We start from the raw sequence: 27,229 nt of genomic DNA, 5'->3' as shown, positions 1-27,229 counted from the left end.
GGTCTTTTCTTATAAACTAGGATAATTACTCTTCCCCCCCCCACCCCCCAAATATGTCCAGAATTAAAAAGAGGAGGAATTAGTTAGTTCCATGGATTCCAACAGCTCTGGCCAAAATTAAGTGGCCAAATTTGTAAACACTATGAAACATCCCCAAGGAAGACTCCCACATCAGCTGGCAACTTGACTATCGTATAGCAAATGCTGGTGGAGTATTAGGTGGTAGTGTAGCACAAGCTTTGGCTGTGGTCACTAGAGGTATAGTTAACAAAACAAATATTTCCCATAGTATGTTAGATATGTAGTTTTCTCTGGCTAACTGATTTGAAGAATTGACTGGAATCAGACTGGCATTCTGGCTTAGTATGATTATCTTATCCCTCCCCTCATCCAGTTTGCGTGGGTTAGTGCTATTGTGCAGTGGTAGCATTTTTTGGAATCCTGGTCAGTTGTGCTTTTAAGAAAGAAGCAGAATCTGGATGAGATGATTGTGCCCGGATGAGAGTCAGTGGGCGTGGCCAATTTTGTTCAGTTTTTGAGAAAGCAATGTCCTATTTAAAGGAGGAAAAATTGTGAGAATACAAAATCCGTGCAAACTCTAAAACGTTGGTTTGAATGATTGAGGTGACAATGCTGGACAGGAAAGTTTAAGTTATTGTTAGTATGTGATCATGTAATTAAGATATCTTTAAACAGAATGGAAATCAAGTGCACTTGGCAAACTATTGCTATTTTTTCCCACAGGACTCCTGCCTCATTAAGTACACAGGATGGAGCTGCTCTGGGAATGAATCAGGGCTGTGCAGTGAAAAGGCAGTTGAATGCTGCCCTAGAGAACTGTCTTCTATCACTGCCTTTGCCACAGAGTTGCTATATGTTGCTGAGCATGTCATATAAGCCATAAGTTTCACAGCTGGCCATTATGTGTTCCTCAGTTTCGGGGTACCCAACTGGAGTCACCTGGGGTCTGATTTGCAGAAGTGCTGAGTAGAATTGAGTAAATAATTGATTTATTGGTTTGGAAGCCAGATGGAAAAATCCCCTTCCAAATTGCTTAGTTTCAAACAGAAACTGATTTTTCCCCGCCCCCAAGTTCTTCTTGATGAAACAAACAAAAACAAACAAAAATGGAAAAATTTTGTTCAGGTCAAATTGTTTTCAATGTTGATCAAATCCACATTTTCAAAAATCTTGTTTTCATTTTGTTTGGTCAAAACTAGTTGCCAAATTAGACTTGAATTTGCAAATAGTTTTGGTGCCCTGAAAAATGCATATTTTGGTAAATGTAGTATTTGCCAACAAAATTTCACCCAGCTCTAATACTGAGCACTCACAGCTGTAGCTGAAGGCAATGGAAGCTGTGCTTGGAACATATAAAGTGCTATATAATGCTGAGTGCTCTGAAAAATTAAACCCTAAGCTTCTCAAATTGTCACCCAAAATTAATGGAGACTTGACAATTTTGGTCTTCATTTTCCTTACCTCTCTGGGGTGTTGTAAAATAAATTCATTAAAGAACTAGGATATTATGATGAGAGTATCATAGAAAAGGCTATGAGGAAATTAATAACTGTGTTGAGTACAAGGTTTGGATGATGTGCAGTAATGCATGGGGACACACACTGGGTAATTAAGGTAAAGAAAAACACTGAATAGTGTTTATTCAGTGAGCGCCGTCCAACCTGTGCACTGATTGATGCAGGGGTCATGTGGAAAATTAGTATCTGATCAGGTAATGAGGCCAAATTAAGGCAACCATAAATCTAACATTTCCTAAAGGAGTGTTTGACTTTGTGAACTTAATGGGGTTTTTAAATTTAATTATTTTGGATGCAATAGATATATAGGATGAAATCCTGGTCTCATTGACGTTAATGTAAGTTTTGGCATTTATTTCTGTTGGGTCGGAATCTCACCCTCGAAGTTTTTTTGTGTATTTGAAGATGAGATGTGAGAGGCATTTTTATGTTGGAAACAGTACAGGGCTTTGGAATCTGGCAGGTTGAATTTATATTTTAAGATATTGGAGCCCATTATTATGTTGACGTAGAGGTCACGTAGGACTTTGACTGCATGACAGTACAGGTAGAGATGCGTAGTTTCACATTTTGTGGTGTTTCATCAACTGCAACAAGTATTTCATTTTTCAATAATTTTGAAGAAATGCCAGAATTTCAAAAAGTTTCCTGCTAATAAACAATATTAAAAATGGGTTCCAAGTTTCCAGGACAAGTCACTTGTAACTATTTTTTTCTTCCTAACTTATCTAGTAGACAGTATATGTAGTACAGCAGCTTGTTTTCATGTTAGACTGTATTTTGAAAACAAAAGCAATATGCTTGATTAGAAAGTTCTTATCAGGTTTGTTACTTCAAATGATTTATTTTAATTATGTTCGTATATTTGTTTGATTGTTCCATTTTTCATTAGCTTATCCTGGGACATATGGAGCTGAAGTGCCAGTGTTTCTGAATGATAAGCCATCTCAGTGCAAACTATTAACTCTGTCTGGTACTGTCAAGTCACCTAAGATAAACTTTGATCCCCCATTTTTGATATTGATGCCTGTTCCTCTGGATATGAAAACTGAGACGTATGTCAATATTGTTCCAAAAGACTACTCAAGGTAAATCTTCACTTAAATTCCAGATTAATTTTCCATAAACACCATAATTATCATGCTTCCTCTGTTTTCCGCGGCAGGAGGTACTTGATAATTGCTGGGTGGGTTGGTGTTCATATCACTGACTGCTCAATGGAGGAAAATGCCATACTTAGCAGGAAATAGTGATAGTTAACAGCATTTTATCCTCATGATGTATCATTTCTCTACTAGCTCTGTGCTCCAGAAATGTGTCCATCCTCATTGCAGGTAAGATTGTCACACTTTTTTTGTACTGTTTTGAAAAGCACAGCAGAACTATGAAAAAAGCAGCAGCTATGAGAGCTTCTCAGTGACTTCAGCCTGAGATTCAGATCATAAGCTTGTTATTTTTTTTGGTGTCATGATTAGATGAAAACATTGTCGCTGTTGTTTTTCTCTGGCAAATTAATTAGAAATCCTCATAAACAGTTATGATTTTGTTATACACATCGTTGAGTTACACTGGATGTACTATGATTTAAATATCTATGCATAGCTGTATTATATTTCAACAAAACAAACTTGATAATTCATTAATCTAAAAGTGTCTATAAGTTAGATTTATTAATAATTGTGCCTTTTTATTCATTTTTTTTAGATCTCCAAATATCACTCTGTTAAATTGAAGATTTGAAAACAAACAAAATCTTTCCTTTAATCTCCATACTTTATAGCAAAATGTATTAGTCCAGAGTTGGTGCAATATTTGGTTAACAGATGCCCCCCTGAGTCCTTTATCATGGGTTTTGTACCATATAGCGTTGTACAGCTTAGTATTTTTGAATAATAGGGCTTGGTAATGGTATCCAGAGCTTTTAAATTTTAGGCACTAGTTCAAATACAGCTCAAAGCAATCGTGGTTAAAGTTACCATCTGATAGGTTTTTGTTACCTGTGTTAAATGATTGTATGTCTCACCATAGTTTCCAGTGGATAGATGCTAACATAACAAAAACTAATACCAGAGTTGGTGACATTGTTAGCATGTTAGGCACAACTTGAATTGCTCCCTTCCCTAGTAGTAGGCTCTCCAGGCAAGAGTTGAGGCGCACTGGTATGAGAAGCGTTAGGAAGCTTGTACTTCCTCTGCCTGTAATACATTTTTTTTCTGTAGTTAAATGGTAAATTTCATTTTCTAGTGCAGTTAGCGGCACATTTATAAGACTAAGTATTGCAGTATCAGAGACCTGAATGAACACCTTGCATCCATTTTCCTACAGCTGATGTAGGTGGGGTGAATTTCCTAGGATTTCTGTTGAGAAATAGTAATTTATTGGATGACTGTTGTCAATAATACCACAACTGGATCCAGCAGGACTCCATATGGGTCTGTGGATCCACTCACATAGATGTGATTGCAGGATGGGGCCTAAATTAGTGTGACCAGGGAAAGTATTTCAAAATGTCTCTATCCAGGAGATTCCATTTTGTGTAAATAGATATAGAGTAAAAGCTGTTTTGAACAGTAGAACAATTTGGTAAGCATTAATACAATTTAATCAATATCGAGGAAAGCTTTAACAATAGGTGATTTTTAAGGAAACAAATAAAAGTAATACTTAGGCCTTAGTTATAACAATGGTCTGTAAAAACTGTTCTTCCATAGAATGCTGAGTTACAATGGGTCACTACAGAAAACTAATTGCAGTACATTTGTAAAAGACAAAATGGCATGTTAAATGTTAAAGGACTTATAATTTTTCAGTTAGTTTCAGTTGACCAATAATTTAAAAAACAAATCTGTTATGATCATGGTTCATATATCGCGCTGCGAAAAGCAGTTTGATAGATGTGTGAATCAAGTTTGTTACTGTTGCCCTTTGGGAACAAACATCATTATTATTGATTTTTAACACAGGCCGTCAGCACTACAAGTTGAAATTCCAGAGCTTGAACTTGAAGATGGTGACAGGATTAATCCCCTTTCTGTGCAGTTTCCAAGTGGCCAAGTTATTGCAGTCTCACCAGAGGGGACAAATGTAGGACTTGCTTGTCATATCAGCTTCAGGTCATCTAGGCCAGTGTCATTTTTAAGGAACATATTCTTCATCGATGACGAAAAAAACAGGTAATGCATTTAAATTAAGTTCATTTGGGGGAAGGAAGGGTGCGCTCCATGTTGGGAAGAAGTGTGTAAGACACAAACCTCATGACATAAACTAGCTGGAAAAAAATTACAAGGAGTCCCTAATATAAACCAATACATTTGAAAGTAAACTGAAGAAATACATTCTGTTTTGAGCTGGATTCCAGTTCCAAACCACGCTGTTCAGCTTTGCCCTTAAGATTTAAATCATTTCAAAATCTTGTACTTTGCTCAGTTTTTCTCTGTTCCACTCCCTCATATTCACTTTGTTTACTCATTAGAACATGTTTCACATCCTACTATTTTTGGTCCTAATTGTTTTGTTGTTTTAAAAACATCTCCATTAGATTTTTTTGGTGTTGTATTTTAAATGATAGTGCAGTTGAATAGGAGGAAGTATCAGCATGAAATATGGTGCTCCTATCAATTCAGGTTTGTAAAGTGCTTTGCAGTCTTCCAGAATGAAAGTTCCTTATTAACCTAGTATATCATCATTTTAATGCATAATTCATACAATACAATGGAATAAACCTTTAGAGGTCTATTTAAAGAATGAAATGTTTCTGACTGTAGGGCTGCATGAACCTTGCAGCGCTTGTTTTGTGTGGCTAATGATCTGCAGCAGTTGGCAACAACCCAACCCTGGTTGGATTTTAAGGTGGCTTGAGTTTGCCTTGAACCTAAACCTCTATGAAATCATTTTTCTTTTGAACCCCCTCTCTACTATATAATGTTCCTGGGTGTGGGGCAGGACCTGTCTTTCCGTCCTGGTGCTAGGAAGTCCCTCCTCCCATTCCATGGCTCCTCATGGCATCAGAGAGAGCTGGTGGTCCTTCTTTCTGCTCTGCAGTTCTTTAGGAGGCTTTCAGGAAAGGACTACCACATTCACCAATCCTGCTGAGTTTCTAGATGCTGCTCCCACCCCTCCTCCATGCACACAGAAAAGGAAGTAGGAGACAGAATCTGTCTGAAGTTTCTATTCACATCTTTTGCATAAAGCTAGTTCACTAGGGTTCCTAGTAGTCCTATGCTAACTTACAGTGTAGGATGTGAAATCAGTCAGATCACAGTTAAGGTTCAGGATCAGGAAGCCGATGTGATAATTCTTCCCTTCCCCTTGCCCTCCCCCCCCACCCCCAAATGTTAGCATTGCTTTTTGTTTTAAATTTCTTGCAGTATAACTTGCCAATTTTTGTTAAATACTCCTTACATCCAGGTTCCATCACAGACACCTTCCTGCTCCCCTGGACAGGAAGCTTTATTATGTTTTTCCCCCAATCCCACTCCTACACAGAGTGCTTCTAAAGATCAAGTGGGATCACGCCTGGCCTATAATAGCCCAGAATGGCTCCACCAACACTGGTTCTCTACTCTACTGGACCTCTCAGTGGTGACTCCAGTCTCACTTTGGTTGCATCCGAATTTGATCACTCAAGACCATAGTCAGCTGCTCCATCCAAACCTGCGTTCCCTTCATTTAACAGCCCAGAAGCTTAATGGCTAAATCCCAGAAAAGAGGCTTGTTTGGAGCAAGTTTTCCAGGTCTTACTAAACAGTAGAAAGCCCTTCACCAGGGCCGCCTACCTGTCAAGATGTAAATGGTTTTCGGTCTGGGCTTGGCAAACAGGGGTTTCTCCTATGCATTCATTCATCCATCCGACATATACGCGACTATTTGCTGTACCTGAAACAGCAAAGCATAGCAGTTTCCTCTATCAAGGTTCACCTGGCAGCAATACTAGCTTGACACCCTCGTGGATAACAGTCTGTTTTTTCAAGTGACATGACAATCAGATTCCTTAAAGACCTGGAAATGTTGTACTCTCAATTAAGAGAACCTGTCTGCCCTTGGGACTTGAACCTGAGGTCTCATCTAAACTTATGGGACTACCATTTGAGCCTTTAGCAATGTGCTTCTGGAAGGTGGTTTTTCTAATAGCCATCATTTCTGCCAGAAGTCTCTGATACTTTGTATTGCAGTATAATATGTTGCACAAAAGACTGAATATATCTTAGAATTAGAATGGTGCAAAAAGCAGATAAGCACTACTTTAATTATTTGCCTGTCACTATTTCTACTGTGATCTCAATTTTCAGGGTTAAACATTTTGTCTTTTCAAATCTTATGAGGCTACAACATGGTATTAGGTTGCCCTAAATATAAAACTAAATATTTATAATATTTTTATGCAAGAATTGTATGAATACTTAAGGAATTAGAGAGGTAGTGGTTGGAATTTTTAAATTCTGTTTCTTGAGCTATATCAATGTAACTCCACTATGTCTCTTCCCTTTTTTTTGTAGACCCATTTTATTTACTTCTAAGATAAACTGTGATTTGGGATGTGGTTTTTTTGTAAACCTTTCAGTAATTAGTAGGAAAGGGTAATACAAAACAATAGAATTTTGAGGCTTGAAAAATAGTCGCTCGGCAGGCGCAGTAGTTAGTTTCAATAACTCTCTTTATATGATACAGTAGCAGCTTATCAAACCTTGTTATGGAGGGATAAACCATTTTAGTGCGCAATAAACTTTTATCTGTACTGCCATTAAAATGAAAGAAGGAATACCACCATTCACTTGAAGAGGAATTTAATTAAAAAAACAAATTCAATAAAAAGCTGGCATTAAAGTAATCTTCTTTGAGTAGGTGCAGATGTATATTGCACTTAGGTATTTGCACACCCAGTGCACTGGAGCTGGAGAAATTTGCCTAGCAGTACCTGTAGGGGGTGACGCTTGCACCTCGTGGTCATAGCCCCTCCCCTAGCTGTACGTGGCGGCACAACCCCGGCCTTTCTTCAGTTCCTTCCTACTGCCTATGGCTGAGTCGGAGCTCTGTGTGGTCTTAATCTCATAACCTCTCAACTAGTTTAGTTTTTTCCCCTGATTGTATATAGTTAGTAGTACCATTGGTGTTAGTTGTAGTAGTTTGTTTTCTCAGAGATGCCCTCACGGAGGTTTAAACGTTGTCCTTCGTGTGGCAGAGCAATCCCCCACAGTGACCCCCACACACGGTGCTTCGGGTTCCGGGAGTGCTGCTGCTGCACATACCAGAGCAGGTGCCTCTCTGAAGAAATGGAGGAGCCATTCCCTGTCAACTGTGCTGAAGAAGAGATTGCATAGGCTCAATTGAGACTGCTCTTGGTCTTGGGGTGATTCTTATGCTTCCCTGAGGAAAAGCATGAACTGGCATGGAGTTGGTAGCGGTGCGCAGGATGGTATGGGTACCTCTAACCCTTCCTTGGTACTGAGTAGGGAGGTTCAAAATCCTGTACCGTTGACTCTAGTTGCAGCCTCTGGGGATCTGTTGAGTGTGGCACCGATGAGGGAGATGCCAGTACCGATTGTTTCCACCTCAGCAGCGTATCAGGCAGGTACAGATCTCCTTTGCCTCTTGGTCCCAACCTCTCCTTTGGTTCAGGACTTTGCCAGGGCTGCATCATCTATAGCTCTATCGATTGAACAAGATGCTGAACCCTCGGGTCTCTTGGCACCGCACCCCAATATTGCCCTTCCACAGATTGTGAAAGCAGGGCTGGTACTGGGATCCATATGGGGAACCCTGGCACCGGGAATCTCCTTGGCACTGCTATAGTAGGCACCAAAAATGCTTCTGTGGCAACTTTCGCTGCACTTGATATCAGTACCCTCAGACACTCTGGTACCGCTGCTGACTTCAGGGCCAACACCATTTCTGGAATGGGCATGCTCAGTACTGATGGTACCACTTCCATTGGCAGTGCTGCCTCCTGCCTCATTCTGGTTGATGGACGAGCCAGACTGGTTACTTTCTCTCTCTGGTCTCATTCCACCCTTATCTCTGGGATCCTGAGGCTCCTTGGTACGGCCTTTTATTTTATTTAACATGAATTTTGTAATGTGGTGTTATGCCATCGTGGGTTCAGCTCTGGTGACTACAGTTTCAAGCTCAACAGAGTGAAAATCACCCCTGCTACTTGTTTCTGGGAACACATAAAGACCAAGGATAGTGACCACTCATACATTTACAAATACAATGTCTAATGTGTTTTACAAGTTTTATTAAAGTTACAATTAAAGTTAAGATTTCCCATGCCTACAGAATTTTTATAGAGACTAATGCACAAGTTACAAATGTAGTTATACTCACATCCTTAATGATATTCTTAAGGTCTGATGGCTGCCTTGCCAATTGATCATCAGTAGAGGGGTGGTTCCTGCTGGAGCTTCCAATAGGGCGCTAAACTTTCCCAGTCTGGGCACCCTCTTTTTATAATGTGATTCTGACTATACCTCATTAGCATTTATGCACATGGTGCACTCTGTGGCTATGGCATGTGTTAGAAAAATGTGACTACTGGATATCTTGTAAGCAAAAAATAACTCTTACAGTTAATTTTTTGCAAAACCACCCATTGGCACATTTTTTCCTATGATCCTGTGGGATAGGGACATTCTTTGGTTACTTACTTATGTCAAGCATTTTACGTCTATGGCCTAGTATGGCTAAGCTGACATCTTACAGGCATCAGCCTGTAGGTCTTGTGTTTCAGCCCTACTTACTTAGATATCTAATGTATACTTATTCCCTCTGATACTTTTAAAATTCTACAACTTAAATCTATTTAGCATACAATGATTATATATGAGATAGCATGTTAATCATAACATCACACAATAAATGAATGATAAAATGAAGTAATTGGCTACACTGATGTCAGAATTGGGCTCATCATCCCTCCACTCTTCATCGCCCAACCTGGATCGAGGGTTGCTGATGGACCATTACGGATACCTGGATTGATACTCGTCTTCTGGTTGGGATGGAGGCTCTGGACCCAGTGCCTACTGGCCACCAATGTCTTATCCAGGTCATTGGCCTCCAGGGAATCTGTGGGATGCTCCTCAGTTGTGGAGGTCCTCCTCTTCGTCTTGCTTGAAGGCGAGATCACTGGCCACGTCTGCAGTGGTGACCGTCAATCCTCCCCAAGCCTCCAGGCAGAGTCTTCAGAGTCCTATCTGGGTCCATCAGCCCTCCAACTGGATCTGGCTTCAGCTTAGTTAAGGTCCTCATTGTCATCTCTGGATAATTCTGTGATGCTTGGATCATCCCTTCAATACCAGAGGATTTTAAGGCATAGAATCATAGAATATTAGGAAGGGACCTCAGGAGGTCATCTAGTCCAACCCCCTGCTCAAAGCAGGACCAATCCCCAACTAAATCATCTCAGCCAGGGCTTTGTCAAGCCTGACCTTAAAAACTTCTAAGGAAGGAGATTCCACCACCTCCCTAGGTAACCCATTCCAGTGTTTCACCACCCTCCTAGTGAAAAAGTTTTTCCTAATATCCAACCTAAACCTCCCCCACTGCAACTTGAGACCATTACTCCTCGTTCTGTCATCTGCTACCACTGAGAACAGTCTAGATCCATCCTCTTTGGAACCCCCTTTCAGGTGGTTGAAAGCAGCTATTAAATCCCCCCTCATTCTTCTCTTCCGCAGGCTAAACAATCCCAGTTCCCTCAGCCTCTCCTCATAAGTCATGTGTTCCAGTCCCCTAGTCATTTTTTTTGCCCTCCGCTGGACGTTTTCCAATTTTTCCACATCCTTCTTGTAGTGTGGGGCCCAAAACTGGACACAGTACTCCAGATGAGGCCTCACCAATGTCGAATAGAGGGGAACGATCACGTCCCTTGATCTGCTGGCAATGCCCCTACTTATACATCCCAAAATGCCATTGGCCTTCTTGGCAACAAGGGCACACTGTTGACTCATATCCAGCTTCTCTTCCACTGTAACCCCTAGGTCCATTTCTGCAGAACTGCTGCCTAGCCATTTGGTCCCTAGTCTGTAGCGGTGCATGGGATTCTTCCGTCCTAAGTGCAGGGCTCTGCACTTGTCCTTGTTGAACCTCGTCAGATTTCTTTTGGCCCAATCCTCTAATTTGTCTAGGTCCCTCTGTATCCTATCCCTACCCTCCAGCGTATCTACCTCTCCTCCCAGTTTAGTGTCATCTGGGAACTTGCTGAGGGTGCAATCCACACCATCCTCCAGATCATTTATGAAGATATTGAACAAAACCGGCCCAAGGACTGACCCTTGGGGCACTCCACTTGATACTGGCTGCCAACTAGGCATAACGAGACCTTTTGCAGTGTGTAGCTGAATCTCTTGGTATCCAAGTGAAGTTCTTGCAAGAGAACACCTACAAATTAGTGGATATCCTGCAGCCATCTGCCCCGGGAGAGTCGCCCTCCCTACTTGCGGTGTGCTCCCTGAATCAGTTAAGGCTCTCTGGAGCACAGTCGTCTTGTTACTGCCTGCAGCTAAGCGCATGGAAAAATGTTCTTTTGTTCCTGTGCAGAGATTTGAGGGGTTTTACTCCCATCCAGGCCTAAATTCTGTAGTTGTAACTGCAATGAATGACAGAGTCTGGCAGGGCAGGTTTAAGTCCACACCCAAGAATAGGGACTTTAAATAATTGGAGCTCATGGGCAGGAAGATTTACACCTCCTCTACCTTACACATGTGAATTACTAATCAGCAAGCCTTCCTGCCCAAATACAATTTAATTAATTCTACCACTATATCAGAGTTTGCAGACCAGCTGCCCGAGGCCTCGTGAAAGGAATTTTGGGCATTTGTCACTGAGGGCTGCTTGGTGGCTAAGATGTCCTTGCAGTCCGCACTTGATGGCACAGACACCTCGGCCAGAGTGATGGCCTCTCCGGTCACCATGAGGCGGACTTCCTGGCTGCAGATTTTGGGCATTGCTTCCTATGTCCAGCAAGCCATTGAAGATTTGTCCTTTAATGGCCAAATGCTGTTTTTGGACAAAATTGATGAAATACTGTGCTCCTTCAAGGACTCTAGGGCTACCCTGCAGTCCTTGGGGCTGTAAACGCTGGTGGTGCAGAGGCGCCACTACACCATTTAACAGCAGCAGTAGTATTGTCCATAGTGCATCTTTGGCCAGCCTTTCCCTCTTTCGATGCAACAGGGCTACCCCAGAAAGACGGATAGATACCATAGGAGAAAGCTCGGGGTTTGACCAGTCCACACATGCTCCCCTGCATCATCCAAGAGCCCATTTTGACTCCTTGGACCAGAGCACTGTTCTAGTCATTGCTCCTTTATCCTCATGTCTCCCCTTTTGGGACAGACTGTCCCGCTATCATAATGCTCGGGGCTATCGCGACTGACAGCTGGGACCTAGGTACCATCAGACTGGGTTATGCCATGCAGTTCCTCTCCACACATCCTCCCCACCCCTCTTCAGGGACCCCGTCATGAGATACTGCTCAAGCAGGTCCAATTTCTATTGGCTTTGGAAGTGATGGAAGAGGTTCCACTGTAACATCGGGGTCACAGCTTCTATTCCTGGTACTTCTTGGTACCCAAATCCAAGGGAGGGGTAAGAAGCATCTCAATCTTTGCAGTCTCAACAAACATATCAGATATATGAGGTTCTGAACAGTCACTGTTGACTATTCTCCCTATGTTTTCTCGGAACAACTGGTTTGCTGCTCTGGATCTTAAGGATGCCTATTTTAATGTGATGGTTTTGTCAAGCCACAGAAAGTTCCTTCAATTCATCATGTCAGAATGCCACTTTTAGTATGTAGTGCTTCCATTCAGCCCCTCTTCTGCGCCCTGGGTTTTTACCAGATGTGTGGTCATTGTTATGGTGTATGTTAGGAAGAAGGAAATTCACATCTTCCCGTATCTAGATGACTGGTTTCTGAGGGGCAGCACTAGAGAGCAAGTTCTTGCCCACATCAGCAAACATGCTGCACTTGCTTGACTGTCTAGCTCTCATTCTAAACCCTAGGAAGTCAACTTTGGCTCCCACTGAAAAATAGAGTTCATTGGGGCCTCATTAGATTCTGTGATGTTGAAACCATTTTTGCCGACCAACCATTTTGAGATAATTTGCCACCTCAGTCTGCAGACTGAGCCTTCCACAACTGTTTGGAGTTGTTTGAAACTCTTGCATGCAGATGGTCCAGTTAGAAAGGTTGCGCCTACGTCCCCTCTAAAATGTGGCTCTAGACGATTTACCATCCTACCCTTCAATCTCTAGACAGACTGGTTCATCTTCTTCCACTGGTCCTGGACTCCTTGCTGTGATGGAAGCATCCAGAGATTGTTTAATAAGGCATTGCCTTTGGCAGCCTTTGCCAACCAGATCAGTTGTTACCCTCCGTGATGGGTAGAGGGGCATATCTGGGGTCACTGAAAGTGCAGGGACTGTGGTTGGCGCATGAGGTCTCGCTCCATATCAACATGCTGGAGCTTTGGGCCATCTACAATGCATGTCGCACTTTTTGGTACCGTATCAAAGACTCATTGGTTCACGTATTTATTGACAATACCACTGTGGTGTATTGTGTGACCAAACTAGGGGGCACACACTCCAGGTTGCTCTGCCTAGAGGTGATCAGGCTGTGGCAGTTCTGCATCAAGGAGAGCATTACCCTGATAGCTGTTCACTTACCCAGGGTTCAGAATCATCAGCAGGCATTTCCATGAGTCACGAGTGGTCTCTGAAGACAAATGTCCTACCGGTCATCTTCACAGCTTGGGTCATCCCGATGATTGACCTATTTGCTACAAGGGACAACAGGCAACGTCATCTGTTCTGCTTTCGAGGAGGGCCTCAGTCCAGGCTCCCTGTCCGACACTTTCCACCTCAGCTGGCAGTCAGCTGTCCTCAACACCTTTTCCCAGATCCTGATCATCCCTCAGGTCATCCTCCAGCTCAAGGCGGATCAGGCTAAGCTCATTCTCATTTCCCCAGCATGGCCAAGGCAGTGCTGGTTCTCCGACGTTCTCACACTGTCTATTCAGCCTCCCATACCGCTTTCTCCCCATTCCCAACTTACTCAGTCAGAACCAAGGTCTCACTTTGCACCTGCACTCAGTTCCCTGTATCTCATAGCATGACTGCTGAATGCCTGAATGAGGAGGAAGAGCAATGTTTGGTGGCTGTCCAGCAAGTCCAACAGTTAATTTGTCTTATGGTTAAAAATGTGTGCCTTATTTCCGGTCTGAATTTGTATAGCTTCACCTTGCAGCCATTGGATTGTGTTATACGTTTCTCTGCTAGATCGAAGAGTAAATATGTATTCCCCATGTAGGTACTTATAGACTATAATCAAGTCACCTCTTAACCTACTTAGCACAGTCATTGCTAGTTAGGCTCTCACAGTGAGGATGAATAGAAGCAATGTCATGAAGAGTTTTGTTAAATAACCTCTTTCTGTTCGAATGTATCTCTTCTGCACATTCACTCCGATCCAGCCTCTGCTTGGGAGATTTAGAGGATGTGCCCAGAGGTTCAACCTTGATCCAGCAAAGTAGTGAAGCATGTGAACAGTTCCACTGAAGTGGTGGGACTACTTGTGAACTCTAAATTGCTTTGCTGGAATGCGATCTTAGAAAGGAACTGAGGTACATGTGAGGTGTTGGGTTGTCTCTTGAGTCTTTAGTTCTAGAATGCTGAAACAGAGGGACCTGCTCCCCCAGCAGCTCACTGCTGTGAAATGGGTTCCATTGCATTCCCACAGCTTGGGTCAATGGAGGCAATACATTTGGAGAATAATTATTTGGTATGTAACCTCTTATACACCACATAAGGAATATTGTGTATTGTGAATATTTGTAACGATTGCTGTTGTAAAGATGTTAATTTGTTTGAATTGTACCACCAGAATTAAAAAGCCTCTCTGTTTTTCCACCTCCAAAGAGACAGTGTTTGTTGTAAAGGTTTGAATCACGAAGATCTTGAACTCCAGCTCTTGATCTAGTGTTTGGAATGCGATTAGAAGATAAGCAGCTGGAAATTCGATTCTTCTTGTGCATTTCCCTGTTGGGGCAAGGAACCTGTTTTGATGGTTTGTCAGTGTTAGGTTAATTGTATCTTCTGGGTACATGGCAAAGCCAGTCTATTGGGGTGAGCATTGGTGAAATGCTGAGGCAGTTGAGGATGGGATTTTTGTCTAGTGGGGATAGTACAACGGGACGTTTTAGGCTATAAGGTTTACATGACTGTGGATGAAATGGCGTGTGGAAAGGTGAGATGAAGTGCTGCTGCTTTGGTTAATTTTTACTTTGCATCTCCTATGTAGTTGTGTTTCTAAGTGCATGTCAAGGACACTCATGTTAAGGTTTGGATTGGTGTCTTTTGGTTTTGAGTTTGTATAAGACTGAAATCTGATTTAATAAATAATAAATCTTTGCGCCATAAGTAAGAGTAGGTCATGGTGGCTGGGCATTCTTGGACCTAGCTGCTTCACAGCGTGGATTTGGCACACAATGGCAAGCAGGTTTTGTAGTAAAATCAGACTATCCCTGACTATAAACCTGAATTCTAAAGTAAAGGAATATGGTTGTATTTTAAGAAGGCAATTTGCTATTTGTGTAGATTAAATTAAATGAACCATGAGAAGTTACACTAATAATATTTATCTAAGATTACCTTAATTTACAACCCATCTTTCCAGTTAATTTGTAGTTTTCTTTTTTACTGATAATCTGAATTTTTGCTTCTTTAACTACCCTTAACCAGATTGACAGACTTCTTATTCTGCAGGGCTGATGCAAGTAAAAGCAGGTAGAAAAGATGAGAATATCTTGCCCAAGTGTTCAGAAAATAGAAGGGGTGTCACACTTAGCTGCAAATCTAGATCCTTCACTTTGGAAAAATCACTACAATACTTGAAAAACAAATCAATGAGAATGTTGCATGTTGATGGTCTGGCTCTCCAATTTTAATACACATTACACTTTTTAAAATTTTATTTATTTGACTACACAAATGCTTTTTTAGGACTTATGTAACAGTAAATTTGGCCTCCCTCACCATGGAAGAGCCAGAAGATAGAACCCAATGCAGTTCTGCTATATATAGTGAGAGGGGAGAAATAGATGCCAGGATCTCACATAAAGGGTCTGAAGTAGAGCTGGGCAAAATTTCTTCAGCCAATAGTTCGTTCATCAAAAAGTGCAGTTTTGGGTTAGCTGAAACTGTTCGTGAATTTGGTCAAATTTGGCAAATAGCTTTGATTGAATAAAAATTGTGTGTGTGTGTATGAAATTCAGAAAAAGTTTATTTTGTTTTCACATTTTTGAGATGAAACACTTTTTGACTTTTCATTTTACAGTGTTTCATTTTGAAATGTAGTTAGATTTAACTACACCCCCCCATAAAAGAGGAGGAGGCCCCAAAACACCCCAAAGTGAAATGCAACATTTCGTTTTTGGTCAAACAAAATATTTCATTTGAGCCTAAACAACTTTTTTCCAGTTATTCTGTTTGGTGAGATACCAACAAATTTTCATTTCAGGTCAAACCAAAATAATTCTTTCTTCCAGACTTTTTCAATTTGGCCACCAAACAGAAAATATCAGTTATTTGCTCAGCTGTAGCCTGACATCTGTAGGTGCAATGCTGCTGTGCTCTGCTGGTGTTCATTCACTGCTCTGGGTGCAGGCACCTGACAGATCCACCTGCCTTACTTTTACAGAGGTGGAACATAGGAGCTGCCAGGGTTTACTGTAGACCTTGTGTTGCAGTAGTGGTTGCAGATTGACTCCACGGCTGGTCTCTGGGGAGCAGATTATAGAGGTTGGTGTGAGTAGTCCTTTCTTGTACCAAACCCGTAGTGTTCGGCTTGGTGTAGTTAATAGGATTTGATCTGTATTGTCTAGCTTTAAAACTTGCATTTTAATGATGGAATTATCAGCCACTGTGATGGCCTTGTTCTTGTTTTATTATCTAAGGGTACATATTTTCTACTCTGTTTACTTAACAGAATGCTTTTTATCCCACATTATCTATGGCTTTCCAGCTGTGTGTACTGCATAATATCTTACATGCTAGATCAGGTGAATGACTGGTCTGCTCTAGGATAGCAAAAGAATCTAACAAAAGCCTGCATGATGGGTAGCTGAATAAGTTTAATGAGAAAGAAGATCACAGCAGTTAAGTCCCTGCCTTCATGTCCTCAACTTCCAATTCTTTCTCCTTCCATCTGTCATGTCCTACCTGTTTCCACAGCAGGGCCTTTGGAGTCTCTGGGGGTTATGGACCAATCCTCTTTGACATTTTGCCTGCATGGATCCTTACTCTTGGGAAGTATGAATGAGCCCTGGAACCTTCTAGGCTACATCTCCACAGCAGGGAGCAATGAGTCTCAGAGCCTGGGTCAAGAGTCTAGAGCTCTATAGCCTAAGGAAGGGGGTGGGCATCAGAGCTTGAGCTTTAGCCAGAGCCACAACATCTACACGACAGTTCTTAAAACCGCAGTGGGAGCCTGAGATGTTTGACGTGGGCTCTGTGACTTGCCGCCATGGGCTGTGTAGATATATCCCTGGTCAATATCCATTGATTTTTAAGTGCACATACAGCACAAGCATTAAATCTTGCACATCATGTGAAAACATGATGTCTGTCATTGGACATTATTATTGTGTTGCAGTAATAGTAAAATGACCAAGTCCAATAAGGGCCTCACTTTACTTGGCACTGTGTGCCAATGAATTGAAAGGACAATTGTTATCCCACAGAGCTTCCATGGAACATCTTATTTCCCCCCCACTCCACGCCAATTACACAGGCTCTGGATCTAATCAGAGTTGTTCTGTTTGCTGCACTCTAGGATCCCTTTGGCCCTTCAGGATCTTTTAAAGCATCTGAACCTTTATGTTCCTTGCCCTTATTGATTTTGAAACAGTCTTGTTCTCATTACCCTAAACAGGTGATGCCATTTCTTCCTGTATTCTGTAAAATCCACCCCAGACCATGATGATAAAAAGCTTTCCGTCAGGAAGATCCTGATGTCTTTGGGCTATCTGTCCTTTTAGAAACCTTTCATGGCTGACAGTCTGCATCTGCTACTGAATGCTGTTGGAGACAGGATGCTTGATTGATGATCTACTGTGACATCTCCAATGTCCCTGTCGGTCACAATTCAGCTACTTTAATACAAAATATGTCACTCATGTATTTGTATTCACTGAAACAAATTGCCTGAAAGTCTTTAGGACAAAATAAAAAGGCATAGATATTTTTTCAGTTGGTGTTCTGTTTCCCTAAATAAAGTATTACAGAATCTCAGGACTGGTTTAATGAAAATGAGTGAACCACTAATGGTTCATTCAGATAACACATACGTTTTGATTTTGTTTTATTAAGCGTTTAAAAACTGATTCCACTGAGTGAGTGATATACCATATATAGTAATTCCACACTTGCTAGGAGGATGTTTACCTTATTTTCAAATAAAACACCTAGACTTTTTAATATAATTTGATTATGCTCCATTACAAACACAAACAATAAATTAGTTATGTTCACCTACTATTTATAACGTACCTTCATGGGAAAAAAAGTCATAAATTTACATGATCAGTGGTACCAAGTGTTTATAGCTTCAGACCTATAACTTGATCACTTTTTAGAAACTTTTACTTTTTGACAGTATAAGATCTGTTTGTGTAGTATATGTTCCCTGTGTGTTAACATACTGTAAAAGTGTTATCGGATGAAATTATTATCAATTTTACATAAAGTAGAAAAAGGTGCATGTAATAGTGCAGGAAAAGGGAAGTGAAACTATAGGCCTTCATATGCAACTTTCTCTAGCCCTCTGGCTTCATGGATTCAAGACAGTCGAGTAGATGACAGCTGAGTATTTGACACTGCTCTCCCATTTTTTTCTTTTGTTTATTTATTTTGTTTTTACTGAGTTCTTTGAGGTGTGATAAACTTTCTCCAGTGTCAAAAATTGCATAATCTATTTTGCAAGACAGCAACCTCCTTTAGTATGCTCAAAAATATCAACTCTAATTTTAATTATTTTTGTTTTCAGATGGATACAGTTCACTTATTTCAATAAATCCTTTCTACCCCTTAAACTTTCATGACACATTCATGTTCAGAGTGGAATGTACCAGATAAGAGAGAACCACTATTGTATCAGTCTTCACTGTTTGTGGGTTATTGATATACACAAACTTTCCAAATTGTGCTCTCACAGCAGTGCAACCCTACTGACTGCACCACAGTACAAGAGAGCAGAAATTGGCTGCATATCTTATTTTTAGTGTTGGTTACTGTTACCTTAATATCTGTGTTTACTTTATTGTTCACCATACAACAGCTAAATCGAAGGCAATCTTAAAAAATCAGGTGACCATAAAAAAAGCTTGACTGTGAAATATTTGAGAAATTTAACAGAAGAACAGCCATATTAATAGAAAATATTGAAAGATTATTTTTCATATATTAAAAAACATACTTCTCTCCTCCCCTCTGATCTCCCCAGGTTCTCGCTTCAGGTTGCTGCCACAGCAGAGAACTGCCTTCTTACCGTATATCCATACCTGGCATTCCACTGCACAGACCAGCAAATTATCTTGAGAAGTGGTAAGGGTAGTGAACATTTCCTCACTTAATCTTTTTAATTATGTTATTACATTGTAATTATATTAACTACAATAGTCTGTCTATAATTTTTATCATGATCAGAGCTACTTATTTAATTAAGGAAGTATTTTTATTTGGTACTTAGAAGTAACATAACTCATAATGAGATTTTTATAATACGTTGGGATTCATGCAGATTCAGGCTTGTTCTTACTGAAAGTAGGGGACAAAATAAGTTGGATATGTATTGAAAAATGTATGACAAGCCTACAACTTTTAGAATAATTGTGCTAATAGTGGAGTAAGAGTAGAAAAGATAACATAACTACATGGAGGAAAATAAATTAATTTAAATTAGGCTGACAGAGAGCTATGGTTGATAGGCAGTTTCTGTGCCACCTACAATTGGACTAGTTACGAAAAAACAGCACAGAAGAAAGCAGCATGATTGAATGGTAAAGTTATTACAGAGTAATTTATATAATAGTTGGAACTGGTGTTCAGTATTTTTGAGATTCTGGAAAAGGCATGAGATTTTTTTTGTAGCGTTTTGTTCAAATATATCTGGAATACTGTGAAAATACTGGAAGACATCAGATTGATTAGTGTAAAATAAGTCAAACTTACATGGATGGACCTTTCTTACTTAAAGGGGATGTCCATGCTTTAGAATCCGGTTACAACCATTGAAATTATCTTTGGAGAAGGGTCAAGATAAGGCAGGCAACTAGAATGTGTGCAGTGGCAAAATTACATTTGGAACCTGCTCCAAACAATTCATCAGCAGGTTTATGTTTGTAACGTGATAAAAATTAAGCTAAGATAAATTCTACTGTGACCACAGTGTGACTCTATTGTTCAGTTTATTACTTGGGTCCAATTCTGTAAATAACAATGGGGAAGCAGAGTGCTCTACCTGTGAGAACCCCATTGGATATCATTGGGGCTGTCTGTGAATGTACAGAGGCCAGGGCCGCATATTGTAATTTGCAGGATTGGGGTCCTTACATTCCTCAGATTAACAAGAGCAGGTTGCTAATTCTAGGAAAAACAAAACAACATGATCTGTGTCTGTGATTTTTTTGGGACCATTCAGCGCTATTCGTTTGTGTTAGGGCTGTCAAGTGATTAAAAAAATTAATCATGATTAGTTGTGCAATTAAAAAAGTTAATTGGGATTAATTGTGCTGTTAAACAACTATAGAATACCATTTATTTAAATATTTTTGGATGTTTTCTACATTTTCAAATATGTTGATTTTCAATTACAACACAGAATATATTGGCTGGGAATGGCGAACCGTGGCCAGTGGGAGCTGTGTGCGGCCGTGCAAATATAAATAAATGGTCTGGAGGCCAGTGGATTATCCTGACAGGCTGTAGGTCACCCACCACTGCTCTAAAGTTTTACATTATTTTGTTTTTGAGTGCAGTTATTTTACAAAAAGATAAATAAAATCAACATTTGTAAATTGCACTTTCATGATAGAGATTGCACTACAGTACTTGTATGAGATGAACTGAAAAATACTATTTCTTTTATCAGTTTTAGAGTGTAAATATTTGTAATAAAAATAATAGTATAAAGTGAGCACTGTACACTTTGTATTCTGTGTTGTAATTGAAATCAATATATTTGAAAATGTAGAAAACATTCAGAAATATTTAATACATTTCAATTGGTATTCCATTGTTTAACAGTGCAATTAAAACTGTGATTAATCACGATTAATTTTTTGAGTTAATTGCGTGAGTTAACTGCGATTAATTGACAACCCTAATTTGTATCTGTAGTTTTTCTTATCCCGATGGAAGTTTGAAGCTGAATCAGATAGAATTGAGTAAAACCTCAAAAATGATCCCAGTAAGGAGGATCCTCAGTTGCCCATAGGACTCAACTGATGTTCAGAATTTATTCAGATGCCTTTGAATCCTGCAAGAATCCGGAATAAGTAGCTGCATGGACCCTGCAGAGTCTTCAGTGACTGCAGATTTTGTTTTCCTTCATGAGACTAGAAGGGAGCTCTGTTAGATCTGAAAAGCTGTTTTCCCCTGGGCTTGAGGGGGGTTGAACTCGGGCTGCTGTATTCATTCCTTGTAGCCACTTTGTTCCCACCTAAGTAGCGGTGGCCTGTAGAACTTTTACAAAGGTGACTAGCTTAATGGGAAGAGAGATGAGGCCCTTTGCCAGGTCCTTAAACCCGTTTATGGGCTGCTGCTTATCTTTCCCAGTGATGACTGCTAATGCGTAAGCCCCAAGGCATAGCTCTGTCAAAAGAGATCACTTGCAGCGGCTCACCAGAGCCCAGCACTATCACTCCACAACAGCCATCCTTCAAACCTGCCTATTTCAACCAGGGAAATTGTGTGTGCCTAAATCTGGTCCCACATGATCGGGCCATCCAGTCAGGGACATAGCAAAATGTGTCCCTGTGAGAATGTGTAAAATGACATTATTTGAAGGCCTAATAAACACCTGCAACCACAGGCTAGTGACATTTTTAATCCACAGTGATAATTGCCATGTGTTACTCTGCCAGTTGATCCCCTGGACAGACAGTACTGAATGCCTTTTCACTGGACATTGTACACTGGTTTCCATACGGTTATCCTGTCTGTTAGACAATCATTGCACAGGAGTCCTCAGCATTTTTCTTTGGTAAGAGGAAACAAGGTGCAGGACTTCGAAGAGCTGTGTTCTAATGTTGCAGAATTTCACTACTGGCAATGTTATATCCCGGAGGTCCCATGTGACAACCACTTTATAATAGCTCTTCAATATAAAGTTTTTACATAATTAGTACGAAACTCTTCTTTCATACTTATTCACACTTGGAGTAAAAAAAATGCACAAAATATTGCTTATAAACAAATTACATGCGATAAAGATATCATTACAATGAAATTATACAATATATTAAAATGAATGCATTCAGTAGCATTTTAAAACTATTTATGAACAGGTTTTTTAACAGGTTTACAAAGCCTTGTCATGTAAATACCAGAAACTAAACAATAATTACAGCAGTGAGCTTGTGTTTAAAGAGACATTATACATAAATATGGTCATCAGATCTCTCTCTTTGAAAGGTATTAGCATATTACACAGTGAGCATACTTCTATGGCATTTAACTTCTTGTGATTTTTGTTAAATGGAATGAAATCTCTGATTATACATATTTAACAGATCTGGCATGTCTATCAAATGTTACTATTAAAAAAAATTGGACACGTGTGCTCGTGTTTTTGCAAGTGAATGTGCTTTGTTTGAGTACTGAGTAAAGGTTAGCCAAATATCTAAGTATCTTTTTGGCCTCTGTTTATTTTTCTGGGCTGTAAATGGGGTGTACATTTTACCATAACTACCCATGTTTTTTTTTAGCCATTCTTCTACAGTTGGACTATATTTTCTTTTTCCAATGAAAGGCTATCAATAGCCAAGCAGTTACTAACAGATGACAGATTAATTCTTCATTTCCTTTTCATAGAATCAGAGAAATAGAGGGCTAGAAGGGTCCTTGGGAAGTCATCAGGTCTAGTCCATGGTTCTGAGGCAGGACTGAGTAAACCTAGACCATCCTTGACAGATGTTTGTCCAATCCATTCTTAAAAAATATCAATGATGGGAATTTCACAGCCTCCCTTGGAAGCCTATTCCAGTGCTTAACTACCCTTATTGTTAAAAAGTTTTTCCTATTATCTAACCTAAATCTCCCTTGCTGTAGATGAAGCCCATTACTTCTTGTCCTGCCTTTAGTGGATATGAGACCACTGATGATCGTGGTCCTGTTTATAGTAGCCCTTACCATATCAGAAGACTGTTCTCGGGTCCCCCACTTCAATCTTCTTTTCTCAAGAATAACATACCCATTTTTTAACCTTTCCTCATATGTCAGGTTTTCTAAACATTTCATCATTTTTATTGCTGTTATCTGGGCTCTCTCCAGTTTGCCTACATCTTTCTTAAAATGTGGAACCCAGAAGTGGACACAGTACTCCAGCTGAGGCCTCACTAATGCCAAATAGAGCAGGACAATTACCTCCCATGTTTTACACATACCTCTGCTGTTAGTGCACCCCAGAATGATGCATCCAACTGCATCACATAGATGACTCGTACTCAGTTAGTGATCCACTATACCCCCAGACTCTTAGCAGCAGCACTACCAGCTAACCAGTTATTTCCCATTTTATAGTTCTGCATTTGATTTTATCTTCTGAAGTAAAGAACTTTTCACTTGTCTTTGTTGAATTTCATCTTGTTGATTTCAGACCAATACTTCAGTCTGTTAAGGCCATTTTGAATTCTAATCCTGTCCTCTGAAGTCCTCACAACCCCTCCCAGATCCTCAAATCTTATAAGTCTGGTCTCCACTCCATTATCCAAGTCATTATGAAAACATTGCATAGTACCGGACCCAGGACAGACCCCTGCGGGACCCCACTACATACTCTCACCGAGTCTGACAGCAAACCATTGATAACTACTCTTTGAGTATGGTCTTTCAACCAGTTGTACACCCATTTCATAATAATTTTATCTAGAGAACATTTCACTAATTTGCTTATGAAAATATAATGTGGGACTGTGTCAAAAACCTTACTAAAATCAATATATATAGTGTCTATTGCTTCCCCCCTCCATCCACTAGGCTGGTAACTTTGTCAAAGAAGGTTTGGCATGATATGTTCTTGAAAAATCTAGGCTGACTGTTCCTTATAACCCTATTATCCGCTAGATCCTTACAAATTGATTGTTTAATAATTTGTTCCTGTATCTTTCCAGGTATTGAAGTTAGGCTGACTGGTCTGTAATTCCCAGGGTCCTTTTTAAAGATAGCCACTATGTTTGCCCTACTCTTGTTGTCTGAGACCTCACCCATCCTCTGAGTTCTCAAAGATAATTGCTAATGATTCCAAGATTGCTTCAATTAGTTCCTTATATACTGTGGGATGAATTTCATCAAGCCCTGCCAACCAGAATACATCTAATTTATCTAAATATTCTTTAACCTGTTCTTTCCATATTTTGGCTTGTGTTCCTTCCCCTTTGTTGTTAGTATTTATATTAATACTGTATCTACTCACCATTAATCTTTTTAGTGAAGACTGAAGCAAAATAGACCTTAAACACCTCAGTCTTCTTGATGCCATCAGTTATTAGCTCTTCTGGATAAGTAGAGGACGTACACTTTCCTTTGGCTTTCTGTTGCTCCTAATGTATTTGTACAGCCTCCTCTTATTGCCTTTCATGTGCCTTGCTGGATGTAACTCCATTTTGTGCCTTAGCCTTTCTGATTTTGTTACTACATGCTTGTGCTATACTTTTATATTCATTCTCAGCAATTCGTCCATGTTTCCATTTCTTGTCGAATTCCTTTATGACTTTCAGGTCATTGCAGAGCTGTCTTTTGCCTTTAATGTTTTGTCTTTGAGAAGCTGCCATTCCTTTATCCCTTAGATTTTCTTTCCCTGAGTCCTAACCTACCACTTCTCTGCGTTTGTTAAAGTCTGCTTTTTTAAAGTATGCTCACTTGTGTGACTATTTCCACTAGGAAGCCCTAGAGGATTGTCAAAGGATAATTTGATAATAATATCCAATAATTTGTGATTTTTTTTTTTTTTTATTACTGACTGCATTCTAATACTCTCTGACTGGACACGTTCACCATAGATACATAAAATCTCCTATTTCACTATACTTTCTCCAACATTTATTCCTATACAATCTCTATATGTTTTTAACCTGACTGGTGCGAGGTACCATTGAAACAGTACCTTAAAGAAATTTTGTTTTACTGTGCTACAGAGAGAGATTGGTGGTCCTCTTTTACAATTTCATTGTAGTCAGTTGCAGGATTGATGCTGTGATTTTTTTTTTTTTTTTAAATGGAGTCTTCTATTTGAAACCTGTATTTTGTTCTGTAATAGAGCATGCTTGGAAAGACTATCTACCCTATTACTAGATAAATGCATTGTTGTACTATACTGTTCACACTGTATATTTGACCCTGTATATCTCCCTTAACTTGTTCTGATGTTTAAGATTGTTAAATGTTTTTCTCATAAATTGCAATTGTGTGACATATATAGTATGCACAATTCCAATGGGGTAAAAATACCTATTTATGTTTTTCAAAGGGCTGCAGGATTAATTGATTAAACTGGTGCTGACTCAGATGGCAGTCACTTCAAGAGTGATAAAACTGTTACAGGCATTAAACCAAAGAGAAACTACTATGTTGAGCCACTGTGCCCTGCCCAGCATAGTGTATTTTGCCTTCCAGTGGATATGACTGTACTCCTGCTCTTATCCATTGAGTATTTAATGTAATTTGAAATTTGTTCATTTTTTTTCTTCAAAGCTGTATAGAACAGTCAGTCATTCTTGAGTCCTACATATGTCTTCTGCTTTCCTTACTTGGTGTAAAACCTTTTAGTTCAGCTTAGCTTGTTTTATTTTTATCTTTTTTGGCAAACTACTAATTTGACTTACGGGGGTCATTTTACATTTTTTATGGAATTTTTAATATGTTAAGAAAGGAAAATAACTTTAAAAGAATGCTAGTCAAATCTTTAGGCCTTTTCAGAATGAGGTAACTATCAACAATGTAACAAAGCTAATATGGGTATTTTCATTGACTTTAATGGTAGCTAAATTGAGCTCTCAGGTTCAAATTCTTTTGTGATCAGCTCATGGTTCTTCTGATTGAGAACTGCAGTCCTTCATAGTTGAGGTAGCACTAGTGTCTCTTGACAAGGCTTATTTTTGATGCAAACCCCTTTACAAGTCCAAAACAACAAATCCTCATGGTTTTAATTTTTTTTTCAGCTAAAGTCTCAAAGGCCCACTATTACCTGTTCTGAAAGTCTTGAACAAATTTAATAATCACTGTTTCTGACTAAAGACTTAAATGACTCCAGTTTTTCCCAAGCACAGAATTTCACACAAGGGTAGATTTGGACATTAACTATTATAAACGTAGGAGCCAAAGAAATTAAAATTGTTAAACTGGGTATGATTTTCCATCTGGTCCCTGACTGAACACAGAGGACACTTATGGGGAATGTAACTGATAATGACCCAACATTAATAGCCCCAAACCAGCAAAGGACTTCTCACATGCTTAACATTAAGCAAGTGCTGAAGTCCCATTTTTTAGCTCCCTTTAAGTCTCAAAGAAAGTTTTATAAAAATTTTCAAGACATTCAGAACAGATACTAGTTGCCCTTAAGACTTAACTGTACAAAATATAAAGAATGAGACTGTTCACATTCTTAAAGTGAAACATGTGCTTTGGTGGGTTGGGGCCTAAAGCAGGAATTGTTGTGCAAGACTGAAGCTACATGCCCTAAATTTCCAGGCCTGACAAGTCAACAAACTCCCTCTGCAGTTCTACTTCATAGAATCATAGAACTGGAAGGAACCTGGAGAGGTCATCTAGTCCCCTGCACTCGTTGCAGGTCTAAGTATTATCTAGACCAGAGGTGGGCAAACTACGGACCATATCCGGCCCGCGGGACCCTCCTGCCTGGCCCCTGAGCTCCTTGCCTGGGAGGCTAGCCCCTGGCCCCTCCCTTGCTGCTCCCCCTCCCCCGCAGCCTCAGCTTACCGTGCTGCTGGTGCAATGCTCTGGGTGGCCGGGCAGCACAGCTGCAGAGCCGTGGCCTGACCCAGTGCTCTGGGGGGCGTGGCTGTAGTGCCGCCATCCAGCGGTGCTCCAGGCAGCGTGGTAAGGGAGCAGGGAGGGTTGGATAGAGGGCAGGGGAGTTCAAGGGGGTGGTCAGGGGGTGGGGCTGTGGATAGGGGTCAGGGCGGTCAGAGGGCAGGGAACAGGGGGGTTGAATGGGGGTAAGTTCCGGGGGGGGGGGGAGTTAGGAATGACAGGAGGGATTGGATGGGGTGGTGGGGGGGCAGTCAGGGGAGAGGAGCAGGGGGTGGTTGATGGGGCAGGAGTCCCGGGGGGGGCTGTCAGCGGGCGAGAAGCAGTGGGGGTTGGATAGGGGTCGGGGGCCGGCCCACGCCTGGCAGTTAGGGGAGGCACAGCCTCCCCTAATTTTGGAAACCCGATGTGGCCCTTGGGCC

General features: G+C 40.5%; 1 protein-coding gene across 2 annotated transcripts in view; it reads left to right on the top strand.

Moving 5' to 3' along the window:
* The window catches only part of CFAP47 (cilia and flagella associated protein 47), a 642,446-nt gene that overhangs the window by 98,867 nt on the left and 516,350 nt on the right, over positions 1–27,229 (top strand). The window contains exons 25-28 of one of the 2 annotated variants that reach the window (XM_043538024.1): positions 2,431–2,626; positions 4,502–4,711; positions 19,042–19,142; positions 20,937–22,376. In XM_043538024.1, the coding sequence (XP_043393959.1) occupies positions 2,431–2,626; positions 4,502–4,711; positions 19,042–19,142; positions 20,937–20,962 (533 nt within the window). In that variant the 3' untranslated portion in view covers positions 20,963–22,376. Of the gene's footprint in view, positions 1–2,430; positions 2,627–4,501; positions 4,712–19,041; positions 19,143–20,936; positions 22,377–27,229 lie in introns of those variants that run through there. The other variant, XM_037902107.2, reaches the window with a different exon arrangement.

Source organism: Chelonia mydas, chromosome 1, assembly GCF_015237465.2.
Source record: "Chelonia mydas isolate rCheMyd1 chromosome 1, rCheMyd1.pri.v2, whole genome shotgun sequence".
NCBI lineage: Eukaryota > Metazoa > Chordata > Testudines > Cheloniidae > Chelonia > Chelonia mydas.
This window is presented reverse-complemented; position numbering and strand designations above follow the sequence as displayed.